This window comes from Plectropomus leopardus, chromosome 4 (genome assembly GCF_008729295.1).
Source record: "Plectropomus leopardus isolate mb chromosome 4, YSFRI_Pleo_2.0, whole genome shotgun sequence".
In the NCBI taxonomy this organism is placed as follows: domain Eukaryota; kingdom Metazoa; phylum Chordata; class Actinopteri; order Perciformes; family Serranidae; genus Plectropomus; species Plectropomus leopardus.
Genome location: NC_056466.1, coordinates 32292875 through 32310065, shown reverse-complemented (window position 1 = coordinate 32310065; position 17191 = coordinate 32292875). Strand labels below are relative to the sequence as shown.

The 17191-nt window shown below is 37.6% G+C and overlaps 1 protein-coding gene across 2 annotated transcripts; it reads right to left on the bottom strand.

The window, feature by feature from the left end:
• Positions 1 to 55: 55 nt before the first annotated feature.
• On the bottom strand, positions 56 to 15713 carry LOC121941910 (ribosomal protein S6 kinase beta-2-like). 2 transcript variants are annotated; one of them, XM_042484890.1, is made up of 16 exons: positions 15537 to 15713; positions 14009 to 14063; positions 12781 to 12818; positions 12546 to 12660; positions 11980 to 12048; positions 11633 to 11780; positions 10645 to 10702; positions 9720 to 9820; positions 8922 to 9012; positions 8541 to 8631; positions 7615 to 7722; positions 6955 to 7017; positions 6525 to 6602; positions 6175 to 6282; positions 4700 to 4812; positions 56 to 4393 (listed from the first exon to the last, which is right to left on the bottom strand). In XM_042484890.1, exons 2-16 carry the CDS (start codon positions 14060 to 14062, stop codon positions 4216 to 4218), a joined length of 1413 nt encoding a protein of 470 aa, XP_042340824.1. In that variant the 5' UTR covers position 14063; positions 15537 to 15713; the 3' UTR covers positions 56 to 4215. The 2 variants fall into 2 exon arrangements, with proteins under 2 accessions (XP_042340824.1, XP_042340825.1); XM_042484891.1 differs by lacking the exon at positions 15537 to 15713 and adding an exon at positions 15297 to 15370.
• Positions 15714 to 17191: the final 1478 nt, after the last annotated feature.

Below are 17191 nucleotides of genomic sequence, written 5' to 3'. Positions count from 1 at the left end.
CATCCATCCATCAGTGAGCCCAAAACCTGCATCAATAAAATTATCTATGCAACAATTCAGCAATTACTGGTTCTTTATTCTTAACACATTCATCAGTTCTCAGAAGGAAAACATGACCAAAAAAATAAAAGAAAGAAAAAAAACAGAAAACATCACAAAAATAAACTTTTACAAATTTCATTAACTCTGGAGGGTAGAATCCTTTTCACAGCTCTGTATATCACTCTATAATTATTCTTAATTATGTTAATAACTACACAAAACTGAACACAATTTAACAGCTGCTCCAGCTGTCCAACTGCAAATTTCATGATGAAAGTGAAGCAACTTTGAGTTGAGACCAAAAAAAGCCCTGTATCCTTTTATCCTGCATTACATATAATGTATAAGCAGTTACAATGTCATTACAGAAACAAACTGCATTATGAAGAGTTTTTTCCTACTTTTTTCTTCCATTTCTTGAGAATAACTCACACAGTGGTGACACATAGTGTTCACAACTCAGCATCAAACATGCACTGTTCACACTGTACCCAGAGTCAATGGAGGGGGGGGGGGGGGTGAATTTGTTTTTGTTTTTAAAGAATAAAAGGCAGCTTGATTTTGTGGACACCCAATACATTCAATATTAAACACATTAATAATATCTTAAGAAATTATGATATGAATAAATACAGCAAAAAATACCATATAACTTTGTATTTGTGCGTGTGTGTGTGTGTGTGTGTGTGTGTTTGTGAGTGGGCACAAGATGTGCTAACAATAAAAAATGATCATGTTATATGGGACTTTGGGGACTCCATATGTTCCCTTCCTGTGTGCATCTGAAGACATATGAATTAATTTATGTGCTCACAGGATAATGAAGTAATTACTTGTTCTCACACAAACAAAAAAATAAAAAAATAAAATAAAAAATCACCTTTCCGGACTTTAGGGGCACTATAGACTCACTTAATAAATTCTAAATCCTTAATTCATTATTATGAAATGTTATTTCATAGTTTTTTTGCTGGTGTTTTTTTTTTTATTTTTTTTATTTATTCCAGCTGTTTTTAATCTTGCAATGTCCTTCTAAAGTCTGTTTTATTTATTGCCATTTTTGGTCAGAATGAGCAGAAAGTCAGTTAATACTGATGTGAGTTAACAAGACGAGAATCTACAGCCTTGCCAGCAGCTAAGTGAGGCTGAACTTCAGCACAGCAGTAATCTGAGCTAAATGCTAATGTCAGCATGCTAACATGCTCACAGTGACGACATTCTGACCTGATGATGGTGGTTCGTGAGAAATCAGATTGCCAAAGCATGTAATCCTGAGGGTAACCTGAATCCGTGTACCGAATCTTGTGGTGGCACAAGAGGAAAAGTCAGGGAATAACCAAATCAGAAGGACTCACCCTAAACTATGAATGTCTGTATGAAATTTTGTGACAATCCACTGAGTACATGTTGGGTTATTTTAATAGTTAGAGAAAAACTCTGACCTGCTTTTGGCACTTTAGGAGAAGGCGGATGAATACGAAAATCATTAGGGTTCATACTCTGGGTCCCATGAACATCTGTACATTCATTACATTTCATGTTAATCCAGCCAAGCGTTGTTAAAATATTTCAGCCTTGAACAAAGTAACAGACCGACCTTGCAGTCCCTGGAGCCAAGCTGCTTATGCAGCCTATAGTTATTGGATTATATTACAATTTCATGGTTCTGATACATATTTTGCCTGCAAGTATTCATAATATTCTTTTTTTTATTATGCCTTACTGAACGTTTTAGGTCTCTACTTAATGCAAATAATAGTTTACAGCTGGTAAAATCATGGATGTATAAAGATACCTGGATCCAGCGACGGTGCCTGTTCATTCCTATGAGAGTTGTTCAGTGGTGCACTAAGCCAAAATGGTTCAACTGTTGTGTATAAAATTTCCCAGATGATCTGCACTGCTTGTGCATCATGATCTCTCAGAGCAGGCTCACCAGACTTCTACCAGCTGAGTCAGCTTTTTCCACTTCAGTGCTCCATCAGCTTTGATAAGGAATAAATGATTCCATCATGCAACTCATCTAGACTTTCCAAATGTTATCGGACCAAACAAATTCAATCCTGAAGTCACTTTTGCGGTGGTTGTGACGTGCAACAAAATGTATCCACTGTGTAACAGATGTCTCTTTTGCCATTTGAGTCGATGTGAAAAGATTTTGGGCTGCAGGGCATCACGTGATGGTATAACTCCATTGTTTGGCCTCTATGAAAATTCATTTTAAAGCCGTGAGGGCCTAATATATTCTTTATTCTCCAGTAAAGTCCATGATAGATAGGCAGCATTGAAGCAAGTGGATTATTTAGCCAACAAATATAAGCAAATGTTAACTTCTTTACCTTTGAAATCACAAGAACTTTCTCTTTTTGCGACTTGTACTGTGTTGGCATAGGGGTATTAGTGGAAAACAATGAGAAAGTAAGAAAGCAAGAAGAAGGAGAACAAAAACATAGGAGCTCGAGCACTGAGTGACACTGCTTGGACCCCTAAAAATGGCTATTGTTCCCCTTTATAACCAATAATATATTTTGTTAAGCTAAAATAATTTGTAATATTATTACTTAAAATCCCTGCTCAAGATAATTCCGTGCCTGTGTTTAAGACTCGTGCATGCTTAACTGCTTTTTTTTTTTTATTGCACTGTAACAAGACATAAAAACACTGGTCAGAATTTGGTTCAATTTACCTCAATCTATGAGTCCTTTAAGAAAAAAAGAAAGAATTTTGGCATCAAATAAACCCCGTAACCTTTCTGTGATCCAAGTGCTGAGTTAGTGTTTGACTAAGCAGTGACATCATCACCCCTTACAGGTATGTCAGGAAATGACAAACACTTGGAAATATCTAGGATTTTCTCTCTATTTTTTCTCCAAATTCTATTTGACCTAGATTTCATGTGTAAAAATAGGTTTGTTTAGTAACCCAAAAATACTTTTTATACAACATTATAATTTCTTTCCAGAGAAAACAGCTTCAAACAGTCTGCTTTGACTGTACATCTTACTAATTCTACGGAGGTATACATTTATGTGAACACATGGTGATGTTTCGATTAATATACAGAAGCTTTTCTGATGAACTGATGAAATAGATTACAACGTCCTTATCAATCCAAATCAATAAATGTGGCATATCCTTCTTGTTAAATGCACTCTATTACATCGCGATTGGTCCGTTTGTACAATATGAGGATAGGTTGTGTGAAAAGCTTTGGCAGTAGTCATGAAGATTCTCTGTTAAGAAAGCTCAGAGAAATGAAAAACACTGATGAATGTCACCATAGTTTCACAAAGAAATGTTCACCAAAGATCAAGTTTGACATTTGTGAAAACATTATCTTCCATGTGCGACGTAGCATTTCATTTAGTTGATTTTTATATGATATTGTCCCACCCCAACACATAAACAAATGTTACTACTTAAGCTTGTGCAGACTAACTTGACGGCTGAAGGTCGGTTTCACAGCTGATGGAGAAGAATCAGACATTCATCGTGATTCTTCATCACTTCTCTAATGATAGCCGACTTCTTTGCACAAACTGAACTAATTAAACCCCAAAAAAACTTTATATCACAGCGTCCCTTTTCTGTGATTGTACTTGCATGTGCATACAAAAAACGAAACACTGTCACTAATCAGTTCATCATCTACCGGACTTTGAATCCTCGATAGATTTAGGGAAGTTGGGAGAAGAATCATTGGTTCTTTTGCCCTTTTTTCCAGTGCTTTTTGTATAAAATATATACATAAAGTCATTGTTTCCCATATCAGTGCAATAGTGTGAACTCTAAGTGTAGACATATGGAAGCTGTAAATTAAAGCTTTAAGTGACCATCTGAGACAAAATGAGAGTAAAAGCATGAAAACCCCATGCTGATCCAGTGAATTGGTGTCGTAATGTGCCTGTAGATATATAACTGAGAGGAAGTCCTGAACATTAAGCCCTGATACTACTGGATTTGTTTTCAAAGACGAATGTTAGAGAAAAGAAGCACAAATGGAGAACTGTCTACTTTTCAGGGACTTCTAAGTTACACCACTTCAAGAAAGCATGATACCAGCAAAAAAAAAAACAAAAAAAAAACTGTGCCTCAACACTTACTATATACTACGAAAAATGTTAATCTGACCAAGTACTTGCAGCCTGTCCGGGCTCTGTGTAGACTCCCTCCTCATCTCCGATGACCCTTCTGCTTCTTGTTCCTGGCAGGCGTCCTGATCGGCTGACTGGCAGTTCCGTTTTCTAGAGGTACAGATACCGGAGCTGCTGGTGGGGAAATGGGAGAGAAAAGGTCCGGCTCTCCGTCCATACTGGACTTGAAAGGTCCAGCTGGGGAGAATTTCAGAGGACTGAAAGAAACAAAGAAAAAGATGGTAGTTATGAGAAATATAAGATGACTGAAAAGTTAAGAAAAGAATTAGAATAAAAAAATACGTAATTGATCCCCGGGGGGATATTGTGGTTCGTTACAGTCGCTCTGATGCCAGCATGGAGTATTATAGCAAGTAGAAAAAGGAACCTGCACAAGTATATAAAAATATGAAATATACAATGCAAATACAGTTATAGTAAACAATTAGCCCTGGTATGTAATGTAAAGAATGGAAATGTATAACTGTAAAATAAAAAAATAAAAAAATATTTAAGGTGTTTACCTGATGGGTGTGCGTGGGCTGCTGTTGTGTCGGCGTACAGGCCGTGTACGGGGTTCAAATGAGAAACCTTCTTTTAGACTCTCTAGGACCGATGGAGCCACGTAGGTAAAACCCTGATTGAAAGTGATCAATCTTTCAGTCAATCACAGATGGAAACCATATTATCACATTACCAGCTTCCTCATTAAAACATGTTTTTTTATTAATACTATATTAAAAGAGAGGACTGCGGCCCTTTTAAAGTGGAACTCTGCTGATCCTCAACCAGCTCCGTGTTATCGCAGTGTTTGGCCGCCCCCCCTGTGTCATGAGTGCCCAAACCTCCCTTTAAGAAGTATTTCGGTGATATAAAGAAGGTCCTCACATAAAACTGGGCCATCTATGCAGAAGAAAGACGCAAATACTTTTGAAATTGGATCTACATGACTGGTGAAAATGAATAAAAGGACTGTGGCATTGGCTTTGTTGAAAAGGTAGAAAACCTACAACTACCAGAATGCACTGCGCTGCACCAGACCAATATCATAAATGCTCCTGCTGGTGGATGACGTAATGTGACATTGTCCATTGAGACAATGCTGGCTGGCTTGTAACACGCAATGTCGAATTTCAGTTGAAGGATGGGCTAAAAACATTTCTGAAAATGTTAAAGGTGAGAAATATGAAATGTAGTATAAGAATCAGAAATACTTTATAAATCCCCAGTGGGAAATTGTGGTAAGAAGTAGTCATTCCACGATGAAAAAACAAACCAGAACTCTCTCCAATAGCATGTTTAGAGAGGGCACAGCTTATTAAGTTACTAGTTAAAAAATAGAGCAAGTACTCTCAGGTAAAATAGCTAAGAGTACGAAAAAGAAAGAAAATGAGCAGGAGCGACTGCAACAAGCTGCATTCATGTTGGCGCATGTGCACTATAGAATCTATAACAGAATCTTGGTTCATATTTAATCACAGCTTCTAAATTTTTCTGACTTATTTCCGTTTTCACTGTGCAGGAAGCAGACGGGGCATTAAAATATGTTTCTGAAAAGGTTTTAGGTGAGAAATGGGCAGTGCAGTGTCATAATCTTGATTAATGCTTAATCAGCACTGCTTTGTATTATCATTTGATAAAATTTTGGTCCAAGTTTCAGTATCCCTCTAAGTAGATATTATTATACTAATTATTATCAGTTAAAGGTGTTATTGATAACATTAGCCACTAGATGTTGCACTCCTCCTCCCTCCTTCTACTGTATTCACTTTACCACACTGCTGTTGCTCAAAGCACAAATGGTTACCAATTTGTTGCACAACCTGCACATTTTTTTACCTTTTTAAAAGCTCTGTGAACGTATTATTATTATACCTTTTTAAGAATTCCTTCATCTCCATAAAAATTGCCTTTCACTATTTGTTCTCCATTTACGCACGAGAAGCCAGACTGGTTTCTCGTGCGTAAATGTAAAAAACAAAAATAAAGAGAATCTCACAGCAAAGGCAAGCTCCGCACTGTGGCTGAGTGTGGTATCGTCTGGACTGTCCACTGGCGTCTGTCTGGTGAATCTGGTGTCAAACTGGCTCACATCTTCATCTGAATGCTACAGAGACACATGGGAAAACAGAGGTAAACACCCAAAAGATGAGATTCATTAAGGTGTGTGTGGAAACAAAGGCGTGTAAAGCATTTACTTTAAATATATTTATAGCAAGTGGTAAGTGATTAAAAAATAAGAGCTGAGTTTGCTAAATTTCGTCAAAAAGCGCAGAATGAAAAGCACAAGACTGACTTAAAAAACCATTTGATAACATTATGGGCACAAAATGACAACTGACGACCTACCAGTTGTGGCTTGTATGGCGGCTCCACTTTCTTGTTCAGCAGGTCCGTCCAGTTGATATGTTTGAAGAACGGATGTTTCTGCAGAGGAACAAAAGGACTCATTTATAAAATCACTATGGGCCTCATGGGCCTGGGTTTTGAATCACCTCATCTTCAATATATCTTAGGTTCGATGTTACATTTGAACACATCCAGTTAAAGCTAATGTGGCAGATGGTGGTGGAGGAAAAGCGGGTCGTTTACTCATCAAAAGATTTTGTCGGGCAAATAGTGAGTGAGAAATGTTTGTGAATGCTTAAAGTGAGTAGCAGGTGGCCCCTTGAACTGTAGCCTCAGCCACCGGTATATCAGTGTGTGCGAATGTGTGAATGTGATATGTGCGAATGCAAATCCATCTACAGTGGAGAATGAATGAGAGTGAAAAAGCTACCTGGATATCAGCACAGTCAGCTTTACTGGAGCCGAGTCGTTGGGCTGGATTCTTCTTCAATAGCTGGAAAAAAAAGACATGTCACTATGAAGCATAATGACTGCGTGAAAGTGCACAGTATAGTATAGTGTGTTTTGAAATAATACATTTGTAATTTGTAATAAGTTTTTTTTTTTTTTAATTTACAGAACAAATCTGTTTTCCCACTGTTTCTAATGAGCAATCATACCAAGAAAATAACTAAACTAAAACTGCTATGAATTAATTTGTCTCCAGTGGTTGTACTATAATCAAAGTATCTGTCTGTAACCTCAAACTGATTTTAATTCATAGACAATGGCTTTTATTGTTATGTTAATAAATCCAATATTTAACAAAATATGGTTGGAGACATTTATGATAAAAAAAGGAACAACAAAAAGAATAAAAATAATAATAAATATGTTAAATTAAAAAGAAATACATAATTGCTGAACTTGAACACCTGAGACAGAAAAACATGCTAAAGCAAAGAATGCACGCTGAAATAGACAGCATTTGGCATTAACGCCACAGATTCTACCGAAAGAATTGAAACAAGAGAGGAAAAAAACGACCTAAAATGACCTACATTTGGACATCATGTGTGTCTGCGTTTTTTTGTGTGTGTTTTTCACAGACCTTCTTGATGAGGTCCCTGGCATCGATGGTAAGGTACGGGGGCAGATTGAGTTTACACTTCAAGATCTTATCAATGGTCTTTTTCCTGTTTTCAGCTGTGAATGGAGGCTGGTGGAAAATCACAGGAGTCAGACGTTACTAAAAGAGATCAAAATGACCATTTCCATTTAGCTGTAATAATAAATAGAAATAGGAATATAAATAAAAGCAGCAATAAGAAGAATCACTAGCATCAGCATTAGTGTTTTTACCCCCCAATCACCATCTGAATCATTTTATATCCATTATCTGCCAATACCAAATCCCAATACTTTTATTTTCCAAGACAACACAGCTGCAAAGTGCACACACCGATGTATATGCACCTTGACAACTGAATAGCACTGTGATGCACTGAGAAAAAATATCCAGCGTTCAAGCTGTTACCTTATGTGTTTTTTTATTTTCTCTCTCTATTTATTCTCTCTCTGTCACCTCTTTGGCATTGTCTCTACATCCTTTAGTGTTTGTTGCTTTGATGTCTGAATGAACTGTTTCCTGTTGACTGTTTATTTTCGTCATCTGCAGCTACATCCTTTGTGCATATTACAGTGGTTATCTATTCTTAATGTTTTTTTGCTCGCAGGGCTTTAGTTGCACTTGCAGTGGTATTGTGAGTGTTCCCTGTGAAACACAGGTGACAAACAAGCAAAACAGTCAGTTAATAGTCAACTTTTGATTATTTATCAAAAATCTCATTCTGTGAATATTTTGTGTAAGCACAAATAGCAAACTCTACAATATTAATATAGAGGTATTGGTCAATAATATAGTAATATTTGATTTTTTTTACATATCACCCAGCCTGAATTACAGCCCATCGTGATTCCCCATCACAGATTCCTCATAATTAATTACTATTACTACTAACCACAGTTCTAACTTACTGATCCTGTCATCATGTCGTACATCAGGGCCCCGAGGCTCCACCAGTCTACCGCTCTGTTGTGACCCGACCTGGTCAGGATCTCTGGAGCCCTAAGAGAGACAGACACACACAGAGGAGACACACAGGAAATGATTAGGGTCATAAAAAAAAAAAACGTGACATGACAGAGTTTGTGAATGATGTTACAATCTCTTGTTTACCATAACATGAGGGATACTGCTGACAAAAGAGAAAATAACAGCATCCAGTTTTACATGTGGACACAAAGGGGTTACAAATCAACTGCGTAAGAGTGTGTGTGTGTGTGTGTGTGTGTGTGTGTGTGTGTGTGTGTGAACTGTACATGTGTGTTTATGAGACGGAGTGCAGTGTTACCCACATGTACTCTATGGTGCCACAGAAGGTGTGAGTGACCGTTCCATCATGAATGGACTCCTTACAGAGGCCAAAGTCTGTCAGCTTAATGTGTCCTTCAAGAAGAGAAACACATAATGAAGTTAAACTATTCATGATTAATATCTGAGGCTACATTTATATTAGAAATAAGAGGAAATTACACCATCACAGAATCATGTTTTAACAGTCACACAAAGAGAGGACAGCAAAAAACACAAACAAACCAGACTGGGCTCAAACAGGTCAATTTTTGGTCAAACTGAAGTATTTTGATCTTGTATATTTTGAGGGAGATCAGATCAAATTTCAATTTAGCACTTCTGAAATGTTACAAACAATCTTGGAAAAAACTCAACATAAAAAGTTGCAGAGCTAATGACTCAGAGTTATATTTAATTTCAATAAATCTAGATATTTTCTCATTTGCAAAAGCTTAGGATGGCGTTTCTTCTTTTTTTTAATACACAAGCTTAAATCTATTGTCATTCAGAGCTTCATTCAACTACAAGATCACATTTTATTTATTGGATGTTTTACAATAAAATCTGACAGCCAAAAACGTCAGCACCCCCCGACCTACTCAGATGCAGTTATGATCATTCTCCTATTGATTACATTGATTTTTTGAAATACTGATTCTTTATTTTGTGTCATGCACACAAACATGTGCCCACCCTCCCTTTGTTTACTAAAACAATATTGCTGTAGTGATCAATAAAAAAAAACATGTTATCTTCCTGTAACACTAACAAAATCCTCTGATTTGCATGTAGTGTGTTACCTTGGTGATTAAGCATGATGTTTTCAGGTTTGAGGTCTCGGTAAATAATCCCGTTAGAGTGGAGGTGACCCAGAGCCAATGTGATCTCTCCTAGGTAGAAACTACACACAGACAGAGATGATTTGAGTGCGTAAAGACAGGCAGACTTAAACTGAAAACATGGGTATAACTAGGAATTAGACAATGTATCAATATTGTGTTTAGTCAATTTTAAAAATTGCAGCCATTGCTAGTTTACCAGACTACATGCAAACATTAACCTATGTAGTCTTCACCATGGATGTATTAGAAAACTTTACCATAGACCGCTGTTGTAAAACAGGGTCTGTAAAACTGTTGACAGCACTCTTCCAGTTAGAACACAGTCAATTATTGCTGTTTTTATTGTAAATGTTTAAGCCGTGGGTGTTTAATGTTTATTAAACTTGTCCAAAGCCCCTTTTTTTCCCTGTATGATGTCACCTCTGTACATGAGCATAGCGCTTTGTTGTGTTATGCAATGTCTTGGGAGTGAGGATGCTGCTAGGTTGTAATACTGTATCAATGTACATAAATGAAGGGGGAAACAAAAAATGACGTAAAGACGAGCCTGCTTTTTTTTTTTTACACATCAAGATCAAGATATTTATATTATATATATATATATATATATAGTATTATTATTATTATTATTATTATTATTATTATTATTATTATTTATTTTCATATCTGTAAATAGCTCTAATTTCAGTGGTGTCGTGGTAGCTGATAAGGTGGGTGTACTACTAGACATATGTGTAGGTTGCTATGAAAGAAGTAGGTGTACTCTCCTGTATATTCCAAAAGCTTTTTGGCTGATTGGTGCGTACACTGTGTACTATAAACGGGTTTATCCCCCATGCAGTCTTCACTACATCACTGCTCAGAATGCATCTCTGGTCCTTACACAGCAGTGTCCTCCATGAAGATGCCTTCTTTCTCTAGCTGCATGAACAGCTCCCCTCCTGGTGAGAAACAACAACACAGATGGATTGACAGGGTTAGTGGCATCCCATTCATTCCTTTATCTCTCCATTCATTAGTGCTGAACAATATATTATAAATTATAATACATATTTCCATCATCATTGCGTGAGGCATATGCGATCAGCATATTGCAAAAGACTGCCTGGAATGCTATAAATGAGAAAAGCAGCTTAATTTACACCCCAGTCAGGGTGAGGACTAAATGCCCACCGAGCCCCAAATGTAGCAGATTTTTATCTGGCAAGTAGCCTTTTGATTAAATCTCTGAGGGCTATCTGCCACGCAGCCAGGTTACAGTTGGTACTGAAATGGTCATGTTTTTATGCTTAAAGTCTCAGCTGCATTTTGGTTTCATTTCCAGTCAGGCTGCCTCTGTCCTCTGCTGTCTGTCTGCGTCAGAGTTTGGCATTCACACAGACACTTTTAAATCTACATTGCTTTGTACAACAAAGTGTGAGGGCGCCAACATGGACTTCATGTTGCATTTAAGTGTAAACTGAATAATCTGTACTCGAATGGCGTCAAAGTTTGTTAAAAACGTTTCTATTTTTCTTTTTGTTCTTTGTTGAAAGGGCATACATTTGTCATTACATTCCTTGTTTTATCACTATAGCATTTTTAATAATTACATGCTGACATCATAACAATATCCCATTTATTTCATCGGAGGCAGATTTAAGAAATCTGCTAAAAATAAAAATCAAATTAAATTGTTATGAGCAAGCTCCACAGTATTCTTGTACAACAGGTCCCACAGTATCTCTGTGTTAACCGCATTACCATGAATGCTAGAATTGAAGTGATCTCGTAATGTGTAGGATATGCACTAATGTTTTTCCCTGGCATCTGTCTCTCCTATGTTTTTACCCTCTACACCCATCTGTTCACCCTCTGTGCCTCTATCTTACCACTCAGACACTCCAGTATGAGGTAGAGTTTTCCCCCGGTCTGGAAGGCGTAGAGCAGATCCACGATGAACGGATGTCTCACCGTCTCCAAGATCTCCCGCTCTGCTCGTGTATGCGCCGTGTCTTTAGCATTACACACGATCTTCGCCTGAAGACAAATGAACATGACTGTGAGCACCGCACAGTGTTAAAAGAGCAAATGAAATATGTGAGGCAGAAATGACAGGCAGCTAAAGCATGCTGTGGAGAGAAAAGCGTGAAGAACACAGAAAGAGATGAACAACTTCATGTGCTGCTTTTTCTATATTTTGTGTCTGCGGAGGGAGCTGTGGGCTGAGACAGAGTACCTTTTTCAGGACCTTCATTGCAAATATGTGCCCCGTCTGAGCTCCTTGAACCTTCCTCACTTGGAAAACCTGAAAATAGGCATTTTATTTAAATATAAAATACACAAACAGCAAAACACCATATATCTGCGCATACACTGTGGTGGCACAGACCTGGTCAAAAATCAGCAAAGTTGCCTTTTAAGATTAGAACCGAACTAAAAGGTCCAGTCTGTAAGATTTAGGGGGACATACTGGCATATATGTAATATGATATAGTAAGTATGTTTTATTTAGTGTCATCTGAAAATAAGAATCGCTGTGTTTTCATTAACTTAGAATGAGCCATTTATATCTACATAGGTAGTGTGTAAACGTCTATGGAGATGACCATGCTGCACCGCCACGTACAGTAGCCTAGAGTGGACAAACCAAACACTGGCTCTACACAGGGCCATTCGTGTTTTTGTTTTGCCCATCATAGTCTCAACCCTTCCATGACAACTCTCTCTCTCTCTCTCTCTCTCTCACACACACACACACACACACACACACACACACACACACACACACACACACACACTTACCTTGCCATAAGCTCCTTTTCCGAGCACAGTTAGAAGCTCAAAGCAGTCAGGTCCAACTCTCTCACTGTCTCTGTTGACACTTTCACTGGTCAACTCCACCTCCTCTGTCTGAACACTGGGATGAACACGACACAGGAGAGTAACAGTACTGGTGTAAATATATTTAGGTACCACATAAGCATCCATTCTTGTCTCTTTATTTTATTTTTTTAATGAAATGGTCATTTCCACTTACTTCTCTGGTTCTGGCACAGTGAAGTCACAGACCTCATCCTGAAAATAGGGAACAGCAAGACAATTAGGACTACACAATATATCCTTTTTTCTTTTTTCAATTCAATCATCATCGCAATGTCAACTTGTGTGATAAACAGAAGACTGCAATATTGCACTTCAGACTTTTTAACTTAGTTGAACAAGAATATCAGTAAAAAGCCCTTTAAAATGTAACTAGCACTTTTTTTGCATTGGTTCCTTTTATGTTCAGTTCATTTTTCAATTTGTCCAATAAAATAATGTAAGAAATAATTTCCTTTCATTTTTTTTTAAATTAAGCAACATTAAACAAAGTTATCACATATCACATATTTTCTTCAAATTGTGCAGCCATAAAACTAATGAGGATACTCACAGAAAAAGCCCAGTTATTTTTTCATTTCCCTGTCTTTATTGTTCTACACCTTAGCCAAATATCCCTTAAGGGACTGTTCACCCCAAAATCAAAAATGCATATTTTTCTTCTTACCTGTAGTGCTGCTAGATTGTTTTGGTGTGAGTTGCTAAGTGTTGGAGATGACCATCAGACTTTATTAGGAGCACTTTCATGTGCGAACGATTTTCTCTCTCCCTAACTACAACCGCCGACCAAATCAACGTGCAGAAGGAAACATGCATCTACTGCAAGCTCACCTAGCACCACTGAGCTAGCTGACGAAACAGCTCAGCATGTGAGGATTCCATAAATGTTACATGTTGCACTGTCACGATCATGCGCCTGTCCTCCATGAGTAGATGCACACTTCCTTCAGCAGGTGTAGTTCGGTGGAGAGAAAATAGTTCCTACATGAAACTGCTCACAACAAGGTCTGCAGATATTCTTGAGTGACCAGAACAAGATTTCTGAAAGTTATTGCTGTCGAGAACGACAAACCAATTGCCATCTAGTTACATTACACTGGAGAGAATGTGAACATTTCTACAGCAAATATCTCCAACAATAACTCACACCAAAACTATCTAGACTGATAAATACCACTATGGGCAAGAGAAAAGAATTTATTTTTTAACCCTTTCAAAACACAAAGAAATGTATTCCACATTTTAGAATTACAGTGTTTGTGCCAATGTATCCAAGCTAGTATTATACATTATGCGATCAAAATGTCTCTAAAACAGACACAACCTGTGATTAGGCAAAATCACTGTATTTCTGAGTCATCTTATATGGAGTGGGGGATACAGACCTCTGTATCACTGATGTCCTCAGTCTCCAAATCTATGTCGAACACTCCTGCCATCCTGAAACAGAAATTATAGTCAAACTGTATAAACAGTATCAAACAGTATTTTCTTCAACCAGCTGTCTATGCTGTGCTGTTCTGTCCTATCCTGTATACTATCCTATGTGTTGGTATTGTCATGTTACATTGTGTTTGTGTGCTTACTGATGCTTTTAATCACACATGACGTTCCTAATGGAAAAAATAAATTTCTTTTGACTTTGACTTTGACCCAGAGGCTTATTATCACTTCACTATCAGGGACAAACATAGCATTTCTGCAGAACATGTAACATGCATGTCTGCTGGGTAATAGGCAACAAATAGGCCTGTGGCTCATTTTACACAGATAGGTCACAGTCTCTAGGCTGAGTGATATGACCATGTGTACAATGCCATGATAGAAATTTGCATACCATCATATCTTTTGTACATGGAAATAATATCTTTGGATGGATTGTAAACCACTGCAGCGGCAAAGCTGCAAATTCGTGACAGTGATTACTTTATATAGACAAGAGTTTGAGAAGATTTTCACACCGATGCAATGAAGCACTTTGATTTACATTCTATGTCACAACATATAAGTCAGTCTATTATCTGAATAGGCAATATTTAGTGACTCAGAAATACCAATATTCATTCCACACAGCCACATTTTTGTTATGATACTGATTTCTAAACGCACATAACGTACATGTAGAAATCAATAGTATAGCTGTGACTGAGAGACCTTTGAGTCCTGCTTAATCAGGTTCATATTATTCTGCTGATCAAGCACAATGTGGTGTTTCCTATGTTACCTTCTGGGGCGTTTTATCCCAAACATCTACTGAAGTTGTCTGACTACAGCTTGCTAACAACTTATCCAGTGATCCACGACATGCTGAAACACACACAACACACCAAATCAACCTACTGTAGCTGTCTGTTGAAACCCGCAGTGCTCAGTAACGTAAACGTGTAGGTTAGTCTGAATTCAGTGTATCTGGCCCACACTTAACAGGACGTTAGCATAGCACACAGTAGCAGTGGTCAAAACACGACACAGAAACACCCTTCAAAGCAGACTTTGACAGCCCTGTCTCTGTGTCCGAGAAGGTGTATCTTTGAGTGAGGAATGTTATTTATCTCAGTCTACATGAGTCGCAGACGTCTCTAAATTAAATGCTTTAAAATAGCTACCTAGCTTAACTTCTTAGCATGCTAGCTAATTAGATGGCAACCAAAACAACACGTGAGAGAAACTTACGTGACAGAAAATGTTTCACTCCCGTTAATAGGACTGTTTTAATATTACACCCACAATTGGACTTCACGTTTAATGCGTGAAGTTTCTTTGTTTTCCTGCAAAATACCCAATTGACAAAAAAGGCTGACGACAGTAAATGTGAGCTAACATGACGCTGACAGCTTGTTTGACAGGTAACGTTAGCGCGCTAACAAAAATGCTACTGCTAGCTAGCGTTTTACTCAGCACAACTGGCTTCACCTGTGAACGCTCCCTCATGCGCTGGTTCCTTATCTCAGTCTGCAGTCCGACAGTTTCAAACCGAAGAGGTTTCTATACAGAAATAGCTGTGGTTGCCGCCGCCATTGCTCTTGTTTCACTTTTAGTCAACTGACTAGCAACAACAAACACAGCTGTGTATGGTTCCCTCATTCCCCTGCATCAAAGCGCCGAGATGCTGGCTGCGTTCGAATAGTAAAAAAACATTCCCTATCCACTTTTCCTAGACCGCGCAGGAAAACGTGAAGCCAAGGAGAGATGTATAGTTGAGTTCATATGGCTCAGACTCCACCCTCAATTTATCTCAAAGACTCTTAAGCCAAATTCCAAAGCCTACTCAGCTATCTTAAAAGGCAAGTGTAATCTCAGGCTCAGTAACATCCTAAAAACATTTTTCTGAATATTGCTTTAAAAATATTCCTCCTTTGTTCGCATGTAATATTGTGGTAATGTTTTATAGAAGAACATCATGTGATCTGTCACCTTTCAACATTGCCAAAACATCCTCAGAATGTTGCCCATCACGTCAAATTTAGCATTTAACCTTACAAGGACATGATTTGATATGATAAACATCCTTAAAAGGTTCTTTGAACATGATTAAAATGTTTTCTTTAAAACATGATTACAACTTGTAGATAATGATAGCAAATGTTGCAAGAACGTTCCCTGCTAGCTGGGTAGGAAATTTTCGCTTTGCATCAACAACTGATAGCCAGTTTGCATGGTGACAAAATCCCACCTCAGATTTTGGCAAAAATAATAAAGGCTATTTTCGACCATATTATAAAAGAAACGCAAACTGGATTTATGAGGCACAGGCATATATCTAATAACATTAGGCTTGTGCTATCACACTGTCTTTTGTGGTATTGCAGCGCAATATTTTATGTTGGGGACTTATCTCAAGGCTGTAATAATATTATATATATTGGGGGAAAACAAAGAATAAAACTTCCTCACTAAAAGCATTTCTTTTACCAACAATGCATTGATATGTAGTATACTGTAGTATATGTAGTAAACTTTGAAAGTCAGTCGAGGGCCAATTAAAATTGGTTTGAGGGCCACAACAGACCCCCGGGCTGGAATCTTAACATGCCTGACTTAGTTGTTAGTTACCATAGTGAAGATACCTGCAGTTAATTAACAACACCTTAACTCAGCAACCATCAGCTGTGCTCACAGATGTATGCAAGTAACGTTAACGTCTTCAATATGCTATATAGTCACAGCTTTATGTTATATAGCCACATACTTGCAGTCATATGTTGTGCTGCATGTGTAATCAGTGGTAGATGAAATACCAGAAAGCCATAAAGCCATACTTGAGTAAAAGTATGGATATCTTACCAGAAAATGACTTCAGTAAAAGTTAAAGTCACCTATTAGAACAATACTTGAGTAAAAGTCTTAAAGTATCTGATATTTACTGAAGTATATTTTTATTTTTCATGAAATCAAATGTAATTAAGTATTGAAAGTACTTCCCTATTTTGTAGTAACTAAAAATCGTAGAGGAAATGTATTGGAGTAAAATAATACATTTTGGTTGGGAAATATAGCGGAGTAAAAGCGAAATTTTACCGAAAGTGCAAGTAAAGTTGGCCCACAGATACTCCAAAAAAATTCCCAAG

Coding starts and splice junctions, on each gene's coding strand:
- LOC121941910 (XM_042484890.1), bottom strand. CDS start 14,062: ATGGCAGGAGTGTTCGACATAGATTTGGAGACTGAGGACATCAGTGAT. Junction 7,018..7,614: donor CCAGGGACCTCATCAAGAAG/GTCTGTGAAAAA, acceptor TTTTTTTTCCAG/CTATTGAAGAAGAATCCAGC. Junction 6,283..6,524: donor CGCCATACAAGCCACAACTG/GTAGGTCGTCAG, acceptor GTGTCTCTGTAG/CATTCAGATGAAGATGTGAG.